The sequence below is a fragment of the Phocoena sinus genome, chromosome 10 (genome assembly GCF_008692025.1).
Source record: "Phocoena sinus isolate mPhoSin1 chromosome 10, mPhoSin1.pri, whole genome shotgun sequence".
Lineage (NCBI taxonomy): Eukaryota > Metazoa > Chordata > Mammalia > Artiodactyla > Phocoenidae > Phocoena > Phocoena sinus.
In genome coordinates, this window is record NC_045772.1 from 87,738,427 (window position 1) to 87,762,547 (window position 24,121).

Genomic DNA, 24,121 nt, shown 5'->3' on the forward strand with positions numbered 1-24,121 from the left:
GAAAAATACATTTGAGCTTTAAATCAAAAGTAAAATATCTTCTAGATACAGGATCTGGGTTTTATTAATAGCAATTGTATTCTTACTGAGTTAAAATTGGCACTGAGTAACAGAATTCCTACCATTAATTCAAAGATTTATCAGCTTATGTTTTAACTACATAATCACATCCTTAGGTTGATCCCAGAAATGACTTTGGCATTTATGCTCAACTTTGTTTCCTTCCTGAGCTTTGAAAATCATTTACAATTCTACTTTGCAAGCTCTAACATCCTGCCTGACACTGAGCTCCATAAATCTCTGCTGAATGAACTTTCTGAAAAAATACATTCAAATAAGACAGAAGCAAACAAAAGCCACAATAATTGGCTTATTAAAATATCTGCTTTTGTAAATAAACTGTGGAACTGTAGAAATATTATGCATTTTCGGAGGGGTGGGGAAATTTTGTTTTCATTTTCCCGTCTTGTTAGATAGGAGAATAACCAGTTATATAACCAAGAGCTGGTATTCTTCAGGTAACAAAGATCAGCAACCTGAAATAGAACTATTTTATAGGTACAAGAACAACTCCTGATTTTGAAGGAAGAATAGATTTAAAAAAGAAAGAAAATTCACTAATACAAGGTATTCATCCTAGCTTTGTGATTTTGGACAAGTCATTCAACGTGACTGGGGATAAAAGTAACTGGCCACATGCTGCAGAGGCAAGTATTAGAAGCAGATGGGACACGGTATATAACAGCACTTTGAAAACTGTGAAGTGATACTTATGCTATTAGGATGGACAGACGCTGGGCAGGTGCACATTGTAGAGAATGGGGGTGCTTCTGTAGTATCTGAGAAACGACGGGGCGCTGGCTGCAGAAAAGGGTTTATGGGGGAGGAAGTGTTTCACAGGCTGGTAGGGGCTGGTGGTGATGAAATGAGGGCTTGAGTGACAAACCAAAAAGAGACTTTATTTTGTAGGGAACCGGGAGTTTGAAGTTTCCTGAGTTAGCTGAAAGACAATGAGGCAGGTGCTTTGAGTACTGCCAGGATTTGTTGAGTAAATGAACAAGGAGCTAGTACGTGGAAGGTGTTTTGGTGGCTTCTATGATCCTGACTAAACACCATGCAGATATTATGTACCAGCTAAAGTAAAATCTGTTCGGATGGTTCTATAGAATCGCATGATTTTCCTGTTTTCAGTAAAAGTGTTTTGAAAGTACTTTTAACTCCAGTTTCAAGGTATCGTTAGCATTAACATGAGTTGGTGTTGGGCACATGAAACATTAGGAGAACGTAATACAACTCCAGGAGGCTGGATGACTTAATTCTGCCATTTTTATAAATTTGTAGAGTCTCCACACTCAAAGTGGTGGAACAGCAGGCAGGGTGCCAAGGACCATCACATTGGGGGTCCTTCCAAGTAGCCTGCCAGCTGTTTTTCTTTTCATCCACCAGGCTGTGAGGCTGTCCGAGCCATAGCTGGAGGAGACTTTCCTCTTTTCCCACTTTATGTTCTAGGTCTAAGCAAACAGCTAAAGAAAGGTCCTAATCCTTCTCGAAGTCCATGAAGCTCTTCCCCAAGGATGATGTGTTCAATAAATGTCTGTTACATCAATGGGGTTAAAGGTGACCAATATTTTGAACCACTTCTGCTTTCAGTTTTTTGGTCAGGGAATTGAGGGATCAGGTAACAACCTTAATTTTGGACATGCTGGAGACGTACTGAAGGCAGAACTTCCAAATGGAGATCTCCGTGAGCAACTGTAACTACGTAACGGAAACTGCAGAGAGTGGTGTTTTAGATGCCTTTTGTGCCCCTCTCCACATCTTCGGTTTCAGGTCTTGCTGGGTGTATGGGAACCCACTGGGTGCTCATGTATGCATAACCTCAGTGTGCTAGACAGTTAGTCTCAAGGGACAACCCTTGGTCAGTGGAAGACGGGAGTGAGTACTCTTCTCTAGTTCAGCTGGGTTTCTATTTGTTTGTCAACAAGTATCAGATGAGGCCCCAGTTGATAGTATATAGTCTCACTCTCTTTACTCCTGTACCTTGGAATCACTTCCCAAAATAAACTTCCTACAAACAAGCCCACATCAAGGAAGCCCACATCACAGGCTCTGCTTTCTGGGAGAAACCCAGGGGCTAGAGATGAAAAGTAACAAAGAGAGAACTAGTAAAATAATGAGTAGATGAATGTTCAGATGAGACAACACCAAGAAACAGGGCACTTCCCCAGTTAGGGTTGAGAGGGGTGAAAACAGTTATCAAGAAGGGCCAGATGAGTCCCTGGTAAGAAACAGGAGAACCATATAATAACGGTTAAGCATCCGATAGGCTGAGAGATCAGAGTATTGACACACATGTATTAAATCTTTCCACTTTCTAAATTCTAATCTACCCACTGTCCATTTATTTATATTCTGCCATTATGATGTCATATCCTGATTAAGAATTTTCTCAGTGTCATCTCCCTCTCCCACTTCTATGATCAAGTATACAGAGGAAGGGAGAGACAGAAAAAGAAAAAAGGAGGAATGGTGTGTGAGAGACAGAGACAGGAATGCTCTGAATAGCACAGCAAAAGAAAATACAGATATTCTACACTATGTAACTAGTTTGGGTTAGTAAGTGTTCAATAATATTCTTTCAATTTTCTAGTTTGCTTTTTTCAAATGCCTTTTCTATATCCCCTAGAAATATTAGCTCCTGTAGCTCTTAGTCATCCCTAAAAATAGAAGCTCTAGGACCCCTCCAAATATTAGAGAAAATGGGATCTTGCTTAATAGCTCAATCGAATGAGGTTGCTGAATGGACAACAATGAAAGCCATCAAGAATCTTCTCAATCATCTTGTTAGCATTTCTTCCCTTATAGGGAAGCTGTCTTTCATGAACACAAAGAACAAAAGGCAAGAAAGTACTGAGATTTTTACCTTCAATGGTTTCAGTGCCAATTACATACACCCAGTTAACAGTTCCTTTTTGCATTTCCCTTGGCATGAGTATGTTTAAAAGTGGTCAGAGTTCCTGTTTCTACATTGTGGTTTCTTGAAAGGATACAGAAAGCATGCTGATGAGCAATGTCCACAGCAACCAGTAATATTAATAGAATATCAGACTTCTTCCAAAAGTCACTAGTAGTTTTAGCGCACGGCTCATAAAATATTAATCTTTATAAAAGAATTACATTATAAAACCTAATTGCTACTACAAAACTTTTGCAAATTAGAAACTTCAGCTTACTCTTCAAGATGTTTTAGAGGTTAGTATGATCAAAAATGACTCTTCTCTCAAGCGTTTGCTCATACTGTAAAAAGATGTGCTGATAAAAGAAAGATTGAGCTACTGACTTGCTAACCTTCAACATTTTCATGCAACAAAGAACACCACAGGTATGCTTGAGCTGTATTTTTCCTTTCTTGTACTATGGCAAACTGGTTTGTTATGAGAAACTTCCAGCTTTTCCATGAAAATTTGAGGATAAGGTCCTTTAGCCATCTGGTGTTAAAGAATATACCATTTGATGCCAAATTCAGAAATGACTTAGGTATGCTCCATGCTGGGAGCCGGGGGAAGATGGCTCCAGCTGGGTAGGGGCAAATGAATTTCATAAAATTATCCGTAGCAGTCATATTCTTTTCACAAAGAACTTTTGGCCATCCCCAACACAGGTGTGACTGACTGAGGGATTTCCCTTCCTTTCCCGTTCTCATGCAGCTGTTTCTGATGCAGTTAACTACAGTGACTCTTGAAGGGACAGGGGTAGAGGCAGAATGTCATAATTTTTTTTTTTTTTTTTGCAGTACGCGGGCCTCTCACTGCTGTGGCCTCTCCTGTTGCGGAGCACAGGCTCCAGACGCGCAGGCTCAGCGGCCATGGCTCACGGGCCCAGCCGCTCCGCGACATGTGGACCGGGGCACGAACCCGCGTCCCCTGCATCGGCTGGCAGACTCTCAACCACTGCGCCACCGGGGGAGCCCCCTACACATTTCTTCATCTCAGTTCTTAAGCATCTCATTTTCTGTTACCGTGGCCTACATGGAAAGCTGGCAGAAATTCCCTCATAACTGCTCTTCAATCACTAACAGAAAAAGAAAGAAAAAGCAAGTGAGGAAGAAAGAAACAAATGGAGGGAAGAAGATGGATGAAGGGATGGGAACATGGCCTCATCTCCCCAATCCTATAAATCCTCCCTTTACGATTGATCGAAGAAGCTCCAGCCCCTGCTCTACCTCTTCACCCACAGAGGCCTTGCCTAGTTCCCTCTCCTCAGCCCCTGCTCTAGTTTCTACGATCCCAGCTTCATTCCTTTGCTCAGTACAACCAGTCCTGGTCCAGACTACAGGAGCCGAGAACTAGATACCGGAGAAAATCCTCGTAAGGGACAAGAGTAAGAAAATGAAGTCCCTACTCGCCATGTTAGACCTGCTGAAGGGGATATATAGGCCCCAGCTGAACAGCAGGAGGTCGGTAACAGTCAGCTTCTATGGGGACCTGTTACGCCGGCTTCAAACAGATGATATGCACGTGGCTCCACGAAATATCAGGAACTCCTAGTCATCAAATACATGTTCATCAGGGTCATACAGCTCTAAAACTCAGGCTCAATCTGCCCTGTTCTGAGAAAAAAAGAAAATATATCAAGACAGTCTCTTTCCCCTCACTGTCAAAGAACGGCAACAGGACACTCCATTCTTCAGGAGGGGATGCCCTTACAACTGCTGATAATCTCGAATTTACTCCAACTTCCTGGCAAGTACAGGGTCACTGCAAGATTGCACTTATGGCCTTTCTCCCCTCTCCTATATTCTGGTAGTAGAGGAATGAATGAGGGAAAAGACAATGTCAAATCCATTCCAGAGGTATACTGTAGGATGAAATTTCCAAGTTTCACTTAAACGGTACCCAAAAGCTTCTCTAACGTTCAGTGATGACTAAGCTAAATGAGAAGAAAATGAGTTACTGATATATTATGTGTTTATTCATTTTCGAAATAGAACCTGGATGAGGTTCATAAAGTACCCAGTTAGGATTATTATACTTTCACAGGTTATACTTTGGGGCTTTATCTTAAAATTCATAAAAATGACAAACTTAGGCTCGTCTTAAGAAATGTAGACATTGAACAGTCTACTAACTGGGCTATAATAACATAAACTATAATAGCGTACTTCAGAATAAAACAAAAAGCAGAAGAAAATTATACCATATAATTAGTATAGCTTTTGTTATTTTTAAAAACACTTCTGTACATGACTTGTCCTCATGATGGTGATATGGCACCAGAAGACAAGAGTTTTCGATTGACTGTATAATATGTAAATCTTCAGAATTTCAGACAAGGCATTTTTATTTTTTATTTGTTATAATATCAGAAATGAATTTACCTCTGAAGTAACTCAGAGACTACCCTTTGGTTCTATTTTTCATGAATAGTGATAGGGATTAAGAGAATTTAAATCAATTTAATGTTGGCCTTAGGTTATTCTGATGATTTATTTGAGCAAGCAGAATAAGTGTTGGAAGAGTATCAATTAGTACCTGTTCTCTTGGTATGATATACAGTTCTGTAAAATGTGACCAGAGCCTCTAACTTTCAGGTTTTAAAATCTACTTTCAAATTTATAATTATATAAAACTCGTGAATCAGTTTATAAACCCAGGCAACCAATAATGCCCATAAAAATACACCTGGTCACCTGGAATCGGCTACTGGCAGTAACAAGATTAAAAGCTGGAAATGTTTGAGCTGAGTGAAAAATTTCATTAAAATTCAACATTACCAAGAATTCTTTCTACATAACTTAATAACCTTACTACTGATGTAAAATACAGGACAGTTCAAAGGTAAATATTTCATTTATATTAAATGCAATTATTTGCATTTATTTGCAATTTGCAATTATTTGAAATCATAAAATTTTTTGATTTATTTAAAGAGAGATTTTTCCTTAGGAAAGCTTAAGGAAACCTTAAGAGGTTTCCTTAAGAGAGGATCGATACAAAGTTGAGATCGATACAAAGTTGAGGTTTCCTTAAGAGAGGATCAATACAAAGTTGAGATTTTAATTTTAATTAATTAATTAAAAGACAACACACATTTATTCTCTTATACTTCTGGAGGCTGGAAGTCGGAAATCATCTCAATGGGCCAAAACCAAAGTGTGGGCAGGGCCACGCTCCCTTCAGAGGCTCTAGGGGAGATCCCATTTCCTTGCCTTTTCTACCTTCTAGAGCGGTGCTCCTTAACGCGTTGCCTAAAAGTTGAGATTGTAGAAGTCACCTTGCCAAGGGAGCAAAGGACAGGAACAGAAGCCTCAACTGGATCTGGGCCACTAAGGCCAAGAGAAGAAACAGCTCAATCCGGGAAAGGGAGGTGAGGAGAGGCATCATCTTAGCAAATGGTGGTCTTTTCGATATATTTACCTGTCCTTTCCCAAGAGCTGCTCAAGTTCTATGTGTCTGCAATGCCAGTTTTGATTTGTTGATGTGAGCAGTAAATTAACAATAGATTAATAAACCACTAAGTTTATCTCCAGAGATTCTAGATAACTTCAGAGTCACATTCATATCGTCGTTTTTAACCCTAATTTTTGTAATATCCCATCGTTTGTCAGAACGATCTCTAGCTTTATAGACAGAGGTGCTTTTAAGAAAGTTATTCCCCATGTATCTTAGAAGCTTTCTGGCAGTGTGGAATTTTGAGGGAAGGCTTATCTTACTATTTTGTTGGCAAACATGTCTTTATTAGATTGTATAATGTACACTGTGGTTAAATTTAATAGCACCAGTCTCTGAAGTGAAGACTAGAGTTTGGATTCATGAAATGCTGATTTCTAAAGCATTCCAAAGGCAAAACTATGATGAAAACATTTTGTGGGAAAATAAATTACAAATTAACAAAAGCATATTTCTTTTAGAAATTAAAAGAAAAATGACTGAACATCCTTTCAAGAGTCATCCTAATGCAAAATCCCTCTTTAAATATAACTAATTTAAAGCAGTACATTACTATTTTGTTTCAAACAGGGCAAATATATAAATATGTAAATACTGTCTTACAGCATTTTCCGCAGTAACCTCTTTCATTTGATAAAATATTCAAGTTTGAACGTTTTGAAAACAAGCTAAAGAAAATTCTAGCCTAATTTATATGCAAAAAGAAGCATCCACTAGAAGAAATTTTATGTTTAAGAACATATAAAAAATCCTCATCAAATTAAAATTAAATATTAACAGGGAAGTTCATAGACGCCAACATTTAGGAGTGTTAGTCCTTGTTCATCAACTTCCACTCACTTTTCAACATTTACCCATCGTTAACCTCCCCTTGGGAATACAGAGAGCACCACATCCACCTCCTCCTGGCCTTCAACAAGGCATTCACAGCTGGGTGCCTATTTCTTTAATTAGGTCACCTCCAAGCTGATACAAGCCAATAAGTACAAGTATTCTTGGGATAAGAAAAAAGAAATCTAGAGAATCCAGGCTCTCAATTTCCAGAGAGCTGGCATCTGTATCCCACCTCATCTCCACAACTGTCCTTTCTAACCTGCTTATTCTGGTATTCCTGAATTCCCCTGGTGAGGGGTCTCTTAGCCTGCCACTTGTAAAAGTCACACTATTAACGCAAAATGACTGAAATATCTGAGTAGCCCGAAAATTGTACTACATTGAAAACATTAAAACATAAGGTATGATAAGTAAGAAAAATTCTTCAAGGCCCACCTGATGATCCAAATATATGGTGTTCCTTTGAAGGTGATGTGAAAGGATTTCATTCTAGTAGGCATCAATCAAGGTACAAACGGACAGAGAAAGAAGGTGCGGAATTCATGAAAAGGTCAATTTTGAAACAGGGAAAACAGGTAGTTTGTCACAACCTATATTATACCACAGCACACAACGACTTCCACACACATGCTCCCCTGTAAACGGCACAGATGATGCATTCAATGATTATAAATTACACTTAGTTTTGTAAGAAATTAAGTAGACATGCATATAAGCTGAAACATTAAGCAGAAAAATCCTTCAAATGGCTTTAGCAGACTCAAGGTTAGAAGCTTTACATGTTAATTCTTTTCTGCAATATGTTACTACTTCTTTGGATGTTTCTCATATAACCAGAGGCTATTAAACCCTTTGAGAAATGTTTACGTGTGTTCATTTTAAAAATCAAGAACACAAGAAATTAATCTTTGACATTTAAAAGGCAGTACTATTGAAACGCTAGTCACTTCTCAACTTATTACTTTATGGGAAACGACGGGACTCTTCAATACCTGTTTTACCGGAGGTGGAAGTTAGTGTTTGAGGTATGACAATAGTATTCTGAAGTCTGCATGATTTTCCTCCCTCACAACCAAAAGTTGGTGGGTGAGTGGGTGGGTGGAAGGCTACGAAGAAATGCAGCCGACCCACGTTTTCCTTTAATAACGTATAACCAAGGGAATTCTCAAAGGGTCAATAGGAGATCCTGATGTCGTCGCCGCAGTGGTGGGATGGGCTCATGCTCACGGGAATGACGCTGATCAAACCGATTAATAATGAATGGCTCAGCGTGAGTGACAAGAGCAGACACACAGACACATCTCTCCATAGCTGACCTTTGGGCTGTGCGCCTCGAGCTTTAGCTGCATGAGTTGTGCTAACGTGTGCTCCCGGATACTACTCAGTTCCGCTTGCTGCCGTCTCAGCTTTATAAGCAGCAGCGTAAGCTCCTCTGGCTGAAGGAGTACAATTTAAGAATCCAAACAATGGAAAACAGATTAATTGTGGTCTTAAGTGACAGATATTAAACCAAGATTTCTTGGCAAGTATCCTCTTATGGTTGACATCAAACATAGTGCCTAGGCACTATGATGATAGGTCATATATAAATGCATAGATATCTAGAGAAATAGAAGGAACAGTATTATTTGGTAAGATACAGCAAAATAACAGTCTATTAAGGCATTTTCTCAGAACTCATGAGAGAATATTTAAATCTTAAGTATAAAGAACTGCAATGCCAAAGAACCCCCCACCATTAGAAAGGTTTGTACATGAGACCTATTATTAAAATACATTTTAATGAGATGTTTAAAAATGACACCTAAGACTTTTATAGCAATAGAACAATACCTGCATGCCCAACACTCTATCTTAGAGAACAGAAGGTAAACAAAAAGAATTAAAATTCATGTAAAACTTGGATGGCATCTTCCCATCATTAAGCTCAGTCAGTACCTGAGATCTATTAACTGCTTCCCAGTTATATTTTTAAATGTCACTGTTAGTGTTTTCACAGGATATTTTATATTGACCAAAAGACCAGTTTTTATTTTTAAGGAAGAAAAAAATGTATTTACTACACACAGAAAGTTTCCATGTGCGCATAAACCCTCCTTCCACCCTTGGCAGAGAGCAGAGAACCTTTTGGTTCCTGATTGGTTACTCTGATCTCTGAGGGGAATAAACTTTCAAAGGTAGATACAATTCCTTAACAGGCCAATCCGATATACTTTTTTTCGTTAGAAATGCAGTAAAGTATGGTCATTGGCAGTCTTACAGGCCGTAAAATATCATTCGGTGTTTGACTGAGCTTTGTTATGATTAAAAACTGCACAGAGACCACAGGGAGACTCTGTTCACTTAAGAGCTACAGCTGTGCTCTTAAAACTTCCGAGCCGAAAAGCGTTCCCGAGATTGACTTGTTTTGCCGACAGCACAGCGTTACACTTAGCTCTCTTCTGTTCTGTTCATTTGCTGTTGCTCTTTATTTTCCATAAAAAAAAATTTTTTTTAGGGTCACAAATCACTTTTTAGAAACTGGAAGTATAGTTGATTTTTATGTTAGTTGCAGGTATATGGCAAAGTGATTCAGTTACATATATATATATATATTTGTTTAGATTATTTTCCATTATAGGTTATTACAAGATACTGAATAGTTTCCTGTGTTATACAGTAAATCCTTGTTACTTATCTGTTTTATGTATAGTAGTCTGTATCTGTTACAAATCAATTTTAACTGTTACTTGAAGTTACATTAAAGGTTATTGCCTTCAAGAGGAAAAAATGTCAGAAGTAAACCATAGTTACTATTGGATTCTCTGAGTATCCACACAGAGGAGACAATAGCTTCTTAACAGTCAAAAGAATGTGTGTGCATATGTGACTTAAAAAAGAAACTTCTTAACAGGAAAAGAAGAGATGCTTTTGCTCTGAGGCCAACCACATCTTGTGACCTCATGACTGTGAGACAGTCCATATCTTATGTCGTCATATCAAGCTCTAGAGGTCTTGCCAGAGAGAAAGGAGAGTGGGGTAAGGGATTAGATAGTCTAAGACCCAGAGGGATATGTGACAGAAATACTAAAAGAAGAAACCTTAAAACTCTTTATTACTTATGGAGTTAAACAGATTTTCAAAAGCATGAAAGATTACAATACGTTTGCTAGATGTTGAAATTTGAGGCAAAATAAAAAGAGGCACAATTGATTCCTCCAAAAGGAGGAGGTGGTAAATAAAGTTTGTCCTAAATATCCACTAGAGGGAGCAAGGTAGAAGAGAAACTTTCATAATATGATACTTAGCATTATCTTATGATTAAGGTCTGTTTGCCTGATCAACGATCTAATGTTTAAAATTTCCAACAGTTAAGAATTTTTAGTTATAGTCAAGCAATATCTATCGCCTTTAATAAGTAAACCACAAGCAGTTTAAAGCCAAGAAATCTGCCTCATATCTAAGCATGTAAGAGATGAAATAAAACAATGTTTGAAAAATACATAGAAGATAAACTTGTTTTGATGACTGCAGGAAGAGGATTTTAAATAATGAACAACTGTATGGTCCTCAAATCATATCTTTACAGAAATTAAGACTACCTACTAATATGAAAGCATAGTTCCCCTGATAAAAGAATGCCATTAAAATAAAATGAAGGATGAAAAGTCACCTTTTCTCTTTAATTTGAAGAGTAATAGTGTCCTGGTAACATAACTCCTTTCCAATGTGAACAGGAATAACACTGACTATGAAATGATAAAGGAAGTACTTGCTTGAACTTAGGATTTCTAACGGTCTCTCTTTCTCTGCATAAATATGTAAATCGGTTTCTTTTCTGCTCTAAGGTAGTTAATCTATATAAAAATCCACAGGAGAAACTTGACAGGCCTGTGGTTTGACTATAGACACAGAGTTGCTTGCTGGATTTGTTTCCCTAAGGAACTACTCCAACTTCCGTTTTAAGGAAGAGGATATTAACATTCAATGAAGTAAAGAAACCCTCCCAGGTTATCAAGTAAAGACACCCTCCCAGGTTATAAAGATTCTGGAAAACAGAATCTTGTATTGAGGCGGTCAGACGTTCAGGGAAAGGTTATCAGGAAGACACTGAAATGGCGACATGATTCCAAATCCTACTGACGAGCATCTGTTCCACAAAACTAGTAATGGTTTTTCTCTGGGAGGCACCTCTCTGAAAACTCAAACTTAAAAGCTATGTCAGATGTGTGCTATCATGGGTAGCACATAAATAAAACATGATATGGTAAATAAAGATATGGTACTCACCGTTTTGCCTTGGAGGCTCTGGGGGCTAACGGACTGTAAGGTTAGGCCAGCAGGCATTGACCTCCTGTCGGGCACATACACGTGCTAGGAAGATGAAGGCACAGTATAAATTCTGTGGTCAATGTCAGTGATGAAAATTATATTATAAAATGCCATTTAAAATTGCTATTGGTGCTTATGAAAGAAGACAGATACTAAAACTTCAGGACTAAAATACAGACACTGATGAACAGAGTAATTCCATACAGTATGGCTCAGTGGTTCTCAAACGTATTGGTCTCAGGAGCCCTTTACATCCTTAAAAAGGAGATTTTAGTGACAAGAGTGGCATTATTTTACAGTTTTGCAAATCTCTTTAACGTCTGGCTGGATTTTCATATCTCCCTCTGTATTCGATCTGTTGTGATCATCTCTTTTAGGGGAAGTACATGAAGAAAGGCCACCTTCGATATATGTAATTGGAAAAGGGAAGAGAACTTGAATAGCTTTTCTGGATATCTGCAGATGTTCTTTGATACTGCACTAAAGGTCAAAAAGTGGTACTTTCTTAAAGGTTAGTTGCGAAGTGGTGTCTGAAACCGTATCAATGAACTTTTTGTACTCTGTCACATTGACATCCATTCATTGGTCTATTTGCACTTTAAAGGAATCTTTTACCCATCCGTGATTTTGAGACATCAAACACTGGCCATGCGGAAAACACTGGCTCAGTGGGTTATGCAGATGTTCCAAATGCTGGCACATGTTAGCCTACACGATCAGTAGCGCCTGTCTGTTAATACCATCATTGATCTTTAAGCACCAGAGAGCTGTCAAGCTCACAGAGGCAGATACAAGATTTCCAAAATTCTAATTTTTGCTTGAAAGCTCAAATGTTGTGGTCGGTGACAGGTACTGTGGGTTGCTTTCCTTGAAGTGACAGGCTAACGTTTCACTCTGAGGAAGTGTCTGTCAAATACCAAGTCTGAACAACTATAGTTTGGCATTCGTTCTTTCAAGTAAAAATGGTGTTTCATTAAAAAAAAAAAAAGAAGAAGAAGAAGAGAGAAAGAAAGAAGAAGAAAAAAAGGCCTGGGCTCTGCACTAGAGTGAGAAGCTTGTGGCATCAGACGGTTCTGGGTGATTCGAGTTCCAGCCAGGATGATCGAGGTTGTCTGCAACGACCGTCCAGGGACGAAGGTCCGAGTTAAATGCAATACTGATGACACCATCGGGGACCTTAGAAGCTGATTGCAGCCCAAACTGGCACCCATTGGAACAAGATTGTTTTGAAGAAGTGGTACATGATTTTTAAGGACCACGTGTCTCTGGGGGACTATGAGATCCATGACGGGATGAACCTGGAGCTTTATTACCAATACAGCAGAATTTCTTCTCCCACCCTCATCCTACAACACTAGTATGGATGCTTGTTTGTTATTTTTTTTAAAAAAATACTTATTTATTTTATTTACTTGGTTGTGCCGGGTCTTAGTTGAGGCTCGCAGGCTCCTTAGTTGCGGCAGGCGGGCTCTTAGTTGTGGCATGCATGTGGGATCTAGTTCCCTGAACAGGGATCGAACCCAGGCCCCCTGTACTAGGAGTGCATAGTCATATCCACTGCATCACCAGGGAAGTCCCTGGATGCTTATTTTTGAAAACCCATGTTAAAAAAAACTTAGAGACTGAAAAACAAACAAACAAAAAAAAAAACGGAGCTAGTTCTGCTGGCAACTCAAATAACCACTCAAGTGTTTTTCCCTGAGACAACTACTAGCACTTTGGTATGCAAAGAGAAATGCTTTAAGTACATTTCCCATTTCATCACACAGAATATTAAAATGCTATGGAATGAAAAGTCAAGATTGAATAAAATTATCTTTTACTATTTCATCAAAGGGATTTATTTTTAAATAAATAAATTCACTGTGGCAGTGAAGCATTACAATGACCACTAGTATAGTCTGAGCCATTCCCTTGACTTAGGCTAAGGCGCTAGTACTTTTACCCACTGTTGCTTTCGCACTACTAGAAAATGGTAACACAATGAATAATGCCTTATTATTATTATAAAAATAATTCTAAGCTTACTTACAGGCTCCCTGAAAGGGTCATGGGGACCCTCAGGTACCCCCCCAGGTACTCCCTAAGGGTCCATGAACCCTACTTTGAGAACCACTGATCACATCAAGGAAGATGATGGGACAGTTTGAAAGAAAAACTGGCATGTTGGAGAAGTTTTTCGGGAGAAGGAGATGTTTAGTTGACTGGGAAAACTGGCTAGAGAGCACACACGCATCTCATAACTGCTGTTGTAAGAGATGATGAATTTTGGCCATGAAAACACTCATCAACCACACACTAATAATTTGTATTAGATCAGATTTCTCTTGAATACTGTTACTATTTTTATTAGTCTTTGGATGTACGAAGTGACAAAATATTGACCTTTGCTACAGCAGAGTTCAAAGTGAGCTTTTTCTGGTGAGACAAACTAAAGCTTGCTTCCTCCAGAAGAAAATTCCTGATTGACTTATTAATTTCTAACTAATGCTTACTTATGGAAAAATCAAGCATATGCAATGATGTAACTGAAGGAGTCAGCCCATCGCAAGGATAAGAAAAGGTGCTTTTCAAAATGGAATAAAGCAAGGTGTTCTTTAGAATTAAAAAGAAAGTGACAGGAAAATTCCTTTTCACTTTAGGACAGACATTAGAGACCCAGCTGCATATAGGGTGACGGATCAAAACAACTGCTTCAGCATTATGAAAAGCTGATTGATGCAAAGCACTCGAATTCACTTCAAAAAATCTACTAAGCAAGGCTTATACCAACTTAAGGTGCAAATTAAAGCATGATCTCTATAACTTAATTTTTTAAAAAGTATATGTAGAGAATTCCCTGGCAGTCCAGTGGTTAGGACTCCTCGTTTTCACTGATGAGGGCATGGGTTTGATCCCTGGTCAGGGAACTAAAATCCCGCAAGCCATGAGGCATGGACCAAAAAAAAAAAAAAAAAAGTGGGCTTTCCTGGTGGCGCAGTGGTTGAGAGTCCGCCTGCTGATGCAGGGGACACGGGTTCGTGCCCCGGTCCGGGAAGATCCCACATGACACGGAGTGGCTGCGCCCATGAGCCATGGCCGCTGAGCAAAAAAAAGTATATATATCAGTAAGCATTGTTACTTTAATATGCAATTGGGCACCTGAGGAGTATTTCAATATGCCATATCTTCCACTGGTTAGAAGATATGGTTATGGACATATACACACTAACAAACGTAGTAAGGTAGATAGCTAGGGGGAAGCAGCCGCAAGGCACAGGGATATTAGCTCGGTGCTTTGTGACAGCCTGGAGGGGTGGGATAGGGAGAGTGGGAGGGAGGGAGACGCAAGAGGGAAGACATATGGGAACATATGTATATGTATAACTGATTCACTTTGTTATAAAGCAGAAACTAACACACCATTGTAAAGCAATTATACCCCAATAAAGATGTTAAAAAAAAAAAAAGAAGATATGGTTAGCACTTTTTAAAAAAATAAATAAATTAATTTATCTATTTCAATTTTGGCTGTGTTGGGTGTTTGCGCGGGCTTTTCTCTAGTTGCAGCAAGCGGGGGCTACTATTCGTTGCGGTGCGCAGGCTTCTCTTGTTGCAGAGCACAGGCTCTAGGTGCACGGGCTTCAGAAGTTGCAGCACGCAGTCTCAGCAGTGTGGCTTGCGGGCTCTAGAGCGCAGGCTCAGTAGCTGTGGCTCACGGGCGTAGTGCTCCGCAGGATGTGGGATCTTCCTCGACCAGGGCTGGAACCTGGGTCGCCTGCACTGGCAGGTGGATTCTTAACCACTGCGCCACCAGGAAAGTCCTGAGGTTAGCACTTTTATCTTAGCAAAGAACTTGAAGGGCCTGACACAAGACTGCAGGGATGCTAGAAGAGGGTGGGCGTAGAATTTGAGTGTATGAAGGGCCAATCAAAATATGTGTGGTCTTAACCTACAGAGAAAGCTGATGAGACATGCTATCAAGCAGGGAAGAATACATAATGCATCTGTTCCAAAGAGCTGCTCCTGAGAGATGAAGCATTGCAAGCTTTAGGTTTTCTACATGAGATTCTGACACTGCAGAAGACTCTTCCTTAATTTTTAAAACAAAATAAGAGCTGGCCTTGCCTACCTCCTCCCCATGTTCTTGTCTCTCCCATTCAGAGAGAGAGAGGCGTGTACTAGAAGTAAAACGCAGCATCCCTGGAGGAGCAGTGAACCCTGGATGAGCAGACGTCTTACCTTGGGGTGATGGGCCCGGTGCCTGCGGTCTATCGTCACATCTCCCCTCTGAATTGGTGAAGACACTTCTGATCTGTAGGTTCGCTGAGGGGAGTAGCCCTGATAAGCAGCTATGGAGCCGTGGGAAGGTGATGTGGGGATGGAGTGCATTGTCTGGTCAGAAATATTAACCATGGTTTTAGGACTGGTCAGGGTGCCATGGCGAGGGAGGGTGCCCTGCTTGTTATAAAACTGACGCTGCTGCCACTCATAAAGCTGCCACATGGTGTCGTCTCTCATGGATCTCCGCTTCTCTTCGGCCGCAGGCCCAGCTGTCTTGTCGTGAACGGAAGGAGTTATGCTGCAGATACTTTCCGGCCGGGTCTTGCTGTTTCTTGGGAGTGTTCTATAGCCTTCAGGGTAGCGGGCCACAATATGGGCTCTGTGGCTTGGCATATTTCTTGGTAATGTTTGGTAAGAGATTACTCTGAAATAAAAGAACAATTGGAACGTAAAAATGAAGGAGAGTTGTTTCCCAGATTCTAAATTAGAGTAAAATTTTTTTTTCCTCTTGGTAGGTAAAATATATACTTAGGACTTATTTTTTTTAAAGACCAAAATATTATACAGGGTACAAGTGATTAATGAACAGATTTTAATCTTTTTATGAAATTCAATGGATTTAATATATTAAGTGAACAGCATCTATGTCACTCACATAAGACTATTAGTTCCACACAAGGTACAGTTTTATTGCAAGAAAGAAGAGTGTTAAACTTTTTTCAGAAATAAGATTGTTCAAGATCTCAAGTCTGTCCTCATCTTATTTGATTTTATATAAATAAACTCCTAGAATCTCATCTTCACACATCTCACCAGAATAGTTAAATAGGGTTTCTGCATGTGGATGGAACACCAGAGTTTTTGAGTTGTGCCTAAGAGTGTGAAGACAGGAAATGAAGGACTGCAGGTGGTGATGCTCTATTGTACCATGGCCTTCTGAGATCATGACTGTTTACGGGAAGAAGTACATCAATCAGTACATTTGTGGCTTGAAGGAATAATTTCCCTTGATAACTTTTCTTAATTTGAGAAATAAAAATGACTTGAAGCCAAAGCTCAAAATTTAATTATTTAAAGACAAAATACTTCCAGTATAATATTTCAGATACAAAACTGCAAATCTCTGGAATTTTACAATGTTTTAATATTAGTGAACTTCATTATTAGTCAAGTAGGGAAAAGCAGTTGATCAAAAACCAGGAGGGCCAAGCTTTCATTCTTGCCTTCCCACTAAGTGCGGAGACCTTAGAAAAGTTACACCTCTGGGACTAAGAGAATGTTCAAGTGTGTGTGTGGCGAAGACCGACAGATCATACTCCTTTTAATACTTGGGGTTATCAACTTTCTATTTTAAAATTTTTGCCAAAAGTATGAAAGTTATTTTTTAAAAAACTTTACTATTCTATTGCAATGATATACTTAAAGATAAAAAGATACCCCTAAATAAGGAAGGGCATAATCTTAAAAGTGCTAGAGTCCTTCACATGCTACTGATATCTGGCCAACTGAAACGTTTTGGGATTCGGCTTTCTCATCTAGAAGATAATTTGATCACAGAGTGGTCTTACAACTCTAAAATCCCATGTCTTATATTGTACTTGAAATACTTCCAATTTCTTCAACCATTCCCCTGAATTGAATTTACTTCATCATGCTGATCATCCCTCAGCTTTTCAATGTCTTGATTTAAAACAGGCTTGCTCAAAATTTATCCCCGTCACCCTCCTTCCCATACCTCCACCCCAAGAACCACTACACAGGGGCCAACCATCTGATGACTTTTGGGCTGAAGTGAGGGAGACAAGTACCCAATGATACTCTGATATACGCAGTAGAAAGAGTTTAATTTTTTGCTGCTTTCTCTTCGGGTACATTTCCTAATTTTCCCCTGCTTGGTCTCCCTTCCTATTCCTACCTTCTCTGTTAAGCCAGAAACTGGAAAAAGTCCAGAGCTGGCAACCCCACAGCTCTGTGCTTAGGAAGCGTGTCAGACAGGGAGAAGATGATTCCATCCAAGAAATTCTGCCCTAGCACTCAAGCAACGTACTCCAATATACGTTGGTTTATTTGGCCATTCATAAACTCAAGAAATATTATAGAGACCTTGCTGTGCAAGAAGCTCTGGATTAGGCATAGAACTATATCATAGAAGCATATACTGAGAACATAAATAATATTAACTTTATACCCTATTTGGAAATCTGTAAAAAGATCATCTATAATCACATAAAGAGGGGACACACATTTTCGATCTAAAATACATGAAAAACTGCCTGTGGACTAATGTTTAAATTCCAGTTCAGAAAATCTGATTACACAAAACCCAAGCATTCATAACACGTGAGCTGGAACCTGTGGCAGAGATGGATATTGAAGTTGAACACTTATGTGATCATTAACAACAGGCTATTTTCCTACCAAGTTTGGCTAATTAGGGATCACAAAGTATAAAAGGCTCTTCTGCCATCTTTCGAACTCCTTTTGGAGAATTTTGATGGAAAATCTGGTTGTCATCAAGTATATTTATTTTTATCCCATATACTTTCTACCATTTTGAGACCTCTTTTTAAAAAAAACTACATTCTCCTTCAGTGGTTTTCCCCAAAGAAATTCAAATTAAGCAAAGTGTGATTTACTTTGAAGTGAAAGCTTAAGAAACGAACTTTGTAAGTGCCTTCATCAGGTTTAGTGCTCCATTCATCAGCAGTTGCCTGTCAAACACCATGAAAACCCTGACCTGTGATTCTGCCACGCGGAACAATGGCTTAGGCTCCCGGCATCTGAACGGTGCCCGCTACTCACAAAAAAACTTTCAGGCTCTGCTCACAGATGCAGGCATCTACTATATGACTACATATTAAACCTCTATTCTTTCTATCAGAACTTTAGGAATAAAAGCCAGCCTTTCATAAAGTTTCACAAAACCAATTATACCATGTATTACCATCATGCTTCTTCCCACCAATAAAAATTATTTCATTATAAAACCTCGCAACTGTTTCTTAAGCATGAAGTTCATATGATAATGTAGATGATCTATTTCAGTGATCCAAACTGGACTCCAGTCAGTGAAGCTGAAGCTGGAGGAGCAACGTGGAGAAAACTTTAGCTCAAAATAACCTAAGACTAGCCTTCAGAAGCTGCTGAAGGTCTGCAGTCAAAATAAAGAGCCTTTATGTGTGTTAATTATACTCAACCAAGGGCTTTAACAAGTGCTTGAAAACTAATACTTATGCTCAACAATTAAAAAAAATTAACTTCCAGATACTGAACCCCTTTAACTATACCCATTCAACCTTAAGAAAGTATGATTTTATTTGAGGAAAACTGCTTCTATTGAGAAGTGAGATTTAATTTGCTGGGTAGAGATGCAGCAAATCTTCTGGGTGGGATTTTTATTACTGTTTCCCTGAAAACAATTACCTTTATAAGTACTTTCAAACATCCTTTCTTCCCCCACCACCGCCCAGAACTACCCCTGGCTTTTCTTCTAATCAAATTTTATTTTTGAAACAGCAACTGTTTCTCACAATTTGTCCCTTGAGAAAATTAGAAAAGTGATCACCGAGGGTGGAGGAGAAGAAAACGGAAGTGAGCAACTGAATCACAGGAGTCAGGTTTTGCAGCCCTGGCTGAGCTGCACTCCTGAGAGAAGAGACTGGCAGACAGCCACCCAGACCAGAAGGACATTCCACTATTACAAAAGTTCATCTCCTTTTAACCAAAACATTAGTAACTCGTTGCTTTCTGGTTTCCTACTATCGAGAGGTAAGAGTTACAGTAAGTCTTCAGTTAATTTTACTATGTTAGTTCATTAAAGTATGTTATAAATCTTGCATCACCAGCTTCCCACCTAACAACACAACACTTTTTCTCATCCACAATCACCTGCTTTTCCTCCGTTTCCTCTAGCCCTTATTTTTGGTCTCCTTTGCAGGCCCACCATCCTTTTTTTTTCCCTTTAAATGTAAATGTTCTTTCTGATTTTCATCCTTACCTTTAAGTATATCTGATATAATGATGACACCCCAAATCTTATTCAAGTCCAGATCTCTCTCTGGAGACACAGACTGCAGGCACCTCAGATCTAACCTATCCAATCACTCATTACCTTCTCTCTTCCCAAACCTTCTCTATGCAGTGAAAGGCACCGGACAACGCTTGATGACCAGACCAAAAAGCAGGGCGTCATTCTTGATTTCCCCCAGCCGCTCAAATTAGACTTGAGTGAGACCAGTTTGCAATCAAGCACATCCAAGCACCCAACTAGCCTTGTCAATTATATGGTGAATACATCCCCTTCCTCTCCTCGTTTCACTCATTCCAATAGTTTCTGAACTTTCTCCAATTCATTCTCCAGATTCTGCAGCAGGCATGATACTGCTGAAACACCAATCTGCATACATCTCCTCTGGCTTCTCTCTCCAGCCGCGCTTCCCATCCATCATCACAGCAGTTGTGCCTAAGCCAGACTCATGTCTTCGGAGTCCTTTCCCAGCTCTATCAGTTTTGCATATGTAAACCAAGATAAGCATACCATCCTTCATATCTTGCCCCATATTTCACTTCCTCCAAAGAGGTTTTCCTGAACCCTTAGGTTGTGTTGGTTGTCCCTGAAACATCTTCTTACAGCATCCTGTTCTTCCATCACTGTATTTGTCACCATATACTGTACCTGTTTGTTTAACTTTCTCCTCTACTGGACTAAGAACCTTTGTGAGAAATCTGGACTATATCTTTTCAGTATTTTACTTTCTGGCCCCATGATTACCATAGAGTAGTTATACTATAAGTATATGAAAGAACAAATGTGTACATGAATGAATAAATGCTTAGATGAATAAATATAATACTTAGCCATGTGCATTATGAGTTTAAGAAAGCCAAGGAATGAGACTGAGAACTAGAGAGCCTAAGCCTTTCTGGTCTCCACGTTACATGTCTCAGGAGAGCTTTGTATTACATCAAGCTGCAGAAGTTACTAGTGGAAAACAGCAGGGCGGTGGGGAGAGTGAAGACAAGTTCTCACTGTGTGTGTGTGTGCGCGTGTGTGTGTACGCGTGCACGCACGTGTGCATGTAGAGGGGTGAGGCTAGGTCTTGCGACTTTCCTCATCCCAAACAAACATGATCTGTACCCACAGCCTATGCCTTCTCTTGTGCTGGGCCAAGGAGGATGACTCCTTGCTATTAGTAAAGTTGGGTGACAGAACACTGAGAGGCAGAGAAAAAACACTGATATCTGATTACCATCAAAAAAAGATGAGTAATGAAGCTGTAATATCTCAAACGCAATTTGAACTTAATACTTTGAATTGGTATCTCAGAAACCAGTCTCCCACCAAAATAACAGGAAAGAAACCTGGGTTTACAACACATAACAAGATACTTACCCCCTGGTTTCTTCTTCATGACCTCTCCCCTTCTGGATTTTAATCCACTGTTCCAGCTGTTGCATTGAATTCGTTCTCTGTATGACTCGATCAGCCTCTGTGTGCAAGGGCCCTGTACTGGGGTGACTTCCACCTCTAAGGTCTGCCAGGCTAACATTGACCGTTTTGTTCTCTGAACTATTCACATTGACTGGCCTGTAGTGTCCAGTCTGACCCGGGCACGTTGACCCGCTCTCATATTCAGACGACAGAGAATTCAATTTTACACTATTAATTTTTGTTAAAGGTCTATCTTGGCCATCCTTCTGAAATCCATATCTTTCAGCTTCTAATGCCTTTTTTTCTTCATTTTTGCTCATTTCCTTGTTTTTCTGGTTATTTTGGACCTCTGGTTTAATTAGCACTCTATGGTTGGGAAAGTTATTGATTTCTTTAGTTGGTGCATTCTCAGATGTAATCTTATCCACTCTGAAATCAGAGAAGAAAGCCAGAGTAAATCAGATGAAGTAACGCACATGTTATTTCTGGGATTCAATCTAGGAAAATCATAAAATTACCTTCGACTTTACCAAAAAAAAAAAAACCCCGAAATGGTCACAGAGAAGTCTGCACAAATCCCCAGTACTGTATTATGAAAATTCAAGTACGACACAAGAATGTATAAATAGAAAGGGGAAAAAAATTAAACCTAAAATATACAGCGTATAAAGCACTAGAGGAAAAAAAGTGAAGAGTGTCCCCACCATTAGAAATCTGGAAAGAAAGCAAATAAGATTGCCCTTTGACAGTGAAACCACAAAAACCCACACTTAAAAGACCACAGTAACTAGTCATTTGAAATAACATGGTTTCCAGCCAGGAGGGTTAACTCACCAGGAGACAAACATGACTCTGGTTTGTGGCAACGGAAATTACATTCTGATGCTATCAAAGATCTGAACCCTACGACTGATTAACTCTCTGTGTCTGTGTTCAAGAGGACCTGAGTTTCAGGTAAGAGCTCTTGGAGCCAGACTGCATGTGCTCAGCTGACAGCTCTACCTCTTACTAGCTGCGTTTTGGGCAAGGTGCAGAAACTGACCAAGCCTCAATCTTCTCTGTGGTGAATGGGGAAAATTGTAGCACCAAGGAGACAAGATTGTTGTGAGGACTAGATGAGTAAGTCAGTGGCTGCCACAGACTTTATTACCACTACCATTCCATCTCATCAAGCAATTGTGGATTCGAATCTGTCATCTCGTGTCCACATCACTGCAGGCAGAATGGGCTGCTCAGCAGTATGTGCCTGGGCCACTGGGCAGTTTTACTGCTCACCATGCCAGCTGCTATATCTGGGTCTTGTTGATGAGAATCAGCTTCCCTGAGACCGATCACTTCCAGGATCTGACAAGACCAAGCTGAGTGCCTGAACCTGCACGAAATTGCCAAGATCATACCACACCAGGGAGGCCCCTCTCGGGAATTGGCCAACCTTGCACAATTCAATACATAATAACGCTCCTATTGGATCCTAAGTGTGCTATTGCTGCCGGTTTCAGTGATGTGTAGAAAATACATAATCTATACATATCCTATACAGCTATACAGAGATAGCTAGTTAGCAATACAATCAGTGAGAAAAAATAAAAGGAAATGTGACTATTTCCTTTGGAGTACAGTTATGGACTATCCATATATTTATGTTAGATAAAACTCATAGCTTCCAGGTTGGAAGGAATATCAGACACTGTTAAAGTTTACTAAGATATGCTATAGAGCTTCTTTCCCTTGAAAGATAAAAGAGAAGATCTATACTAAAAGCACATTTATCCGTGCTAAATTCAGGGGTGGGGAGGATTTTTTAACATTGAATATCAAATATCTGAAAAGGTTTTTTAAAACTAGTTACCTCTTGTCTACCAAAAGCTATTATTTTAAATTAGAACTGCAATGACTTTTTCCTCAATTTTTTTCTCAGAGATTTAAGAGATGTAATCAAAAAAGACACATGCTGACTTTTCTCTAAGAGGAACAGAAACTGATTCAGAAATGTATGCTAAGATAACATAAATAATGTAAAACTTGTGATCCAATTTTAAAAAGTGACATTTAAGTTACTGCAGAAAATACATGCAAATACAGAAAATGAAAATAATGGGCCCAGAGATGGAAATTATTCAGAGAATGTATATTATGCTTAGATTTTTTAATGCCATCAAAGTTCTGCACACTAGGGGACAATGACATTGTAGTTCATAGGTTAAATACTTTATAAATTTAGAAGAAATGAACTATCTAGTTAAAAACTGGATGTTCTATCTCTTAGGTGATATGCCGTGATGAACATTTGTAAGTATTCTGGCCACACGGGAAAAAGAGCCCAATACCTTAAAACCAAGTAAACAAAATCTCCCCATCTTATGAAATGAAATAGCATAGTAATTAGGTACCTTCATATTGAATGATTAAGACTACCAAGGCAGAATAAAAATGCTAAGAGCTAGAAGTAGAATAAAGGACATAATTTCTAGAGGATAATGGCGACTGACACCAGGTTGGGCCATTAGGTGGTATTCAACAATTCCTGGCTAATAGGGCAAATTATATCAACACAACTGGCTAAAAATTGCTGTGAGCACATAATCAACGAATAGTTGTCACAGTCAAAACAAAATATTGAATATCATCTTTATCACCATAAATTATGAGTAGTTTTTAAGAGTGGAAAATACAAGAAAAGAAAATGGAAGTTGAAATTCTGGGATAAGTGAACACACAATACTGAAATTACCTGGCAATCATATCTTAATTATTATATTGATTTCTGTATTCTAAACAATTCCCTGAAAATTCTACTCTTAAGTTAATATTATCTTAAGATTTTCAATGAATT

The 24,121-nt window shown here is 39.2% G+C and overlaps 1 protein-coding gene and 1 pseudogene across 5 annotated transcripts in view; one reads left to right on the top strand and one right to left on the bottom strand.

Annotated features, from left to right (window-relative positions):
- PLEKHA5 (pleckstrin homology domain containing A5) overlaps positions 1 to 24,121 on the bottom strand; it is a 245,304-nt gene that overhangs the window by 51,601 nt on the left and 169,582 nt on the right. For 3 of the 5 annotated variants that reach the window (XM_032646105.1, XM_032646104.1, XM_032646109.1), the window contains exons 10-14: positions 21,250 to 21,717; positions 15,816 to 16,281; positions 11,553 to 11,636; positions 8,600 to 8,719; positions 7,719 to 7,772 (exon numbers count right to left, since the gene is read on the bottom strand). In XM_032646105.1, coding sequence (XP_032501996.1) covers positions 7,719 to 7,772; positions 8,600 to 8,719; positions 11,553 to 11,636; positions 15,816 to 16,281; positions 21,250 to 21,717 — 1,192 coding nt within the window. The remainder of the gene's footprint in view (positions 1 to 7,718; positions 7,773 to 8,599; positions 8,720 to 11,552; positions 11,637 to 15,815; positions 16,282 to 21,249; positions 21,718 to 24,121) is intronic. The other 2 variants (XM_032646106.1, XM_032646107.1) reach the window with 2 other exon arrangements.
- Positions 12,676 to 12,952, top strand: LOC116760440 (annotated as a pseudogene).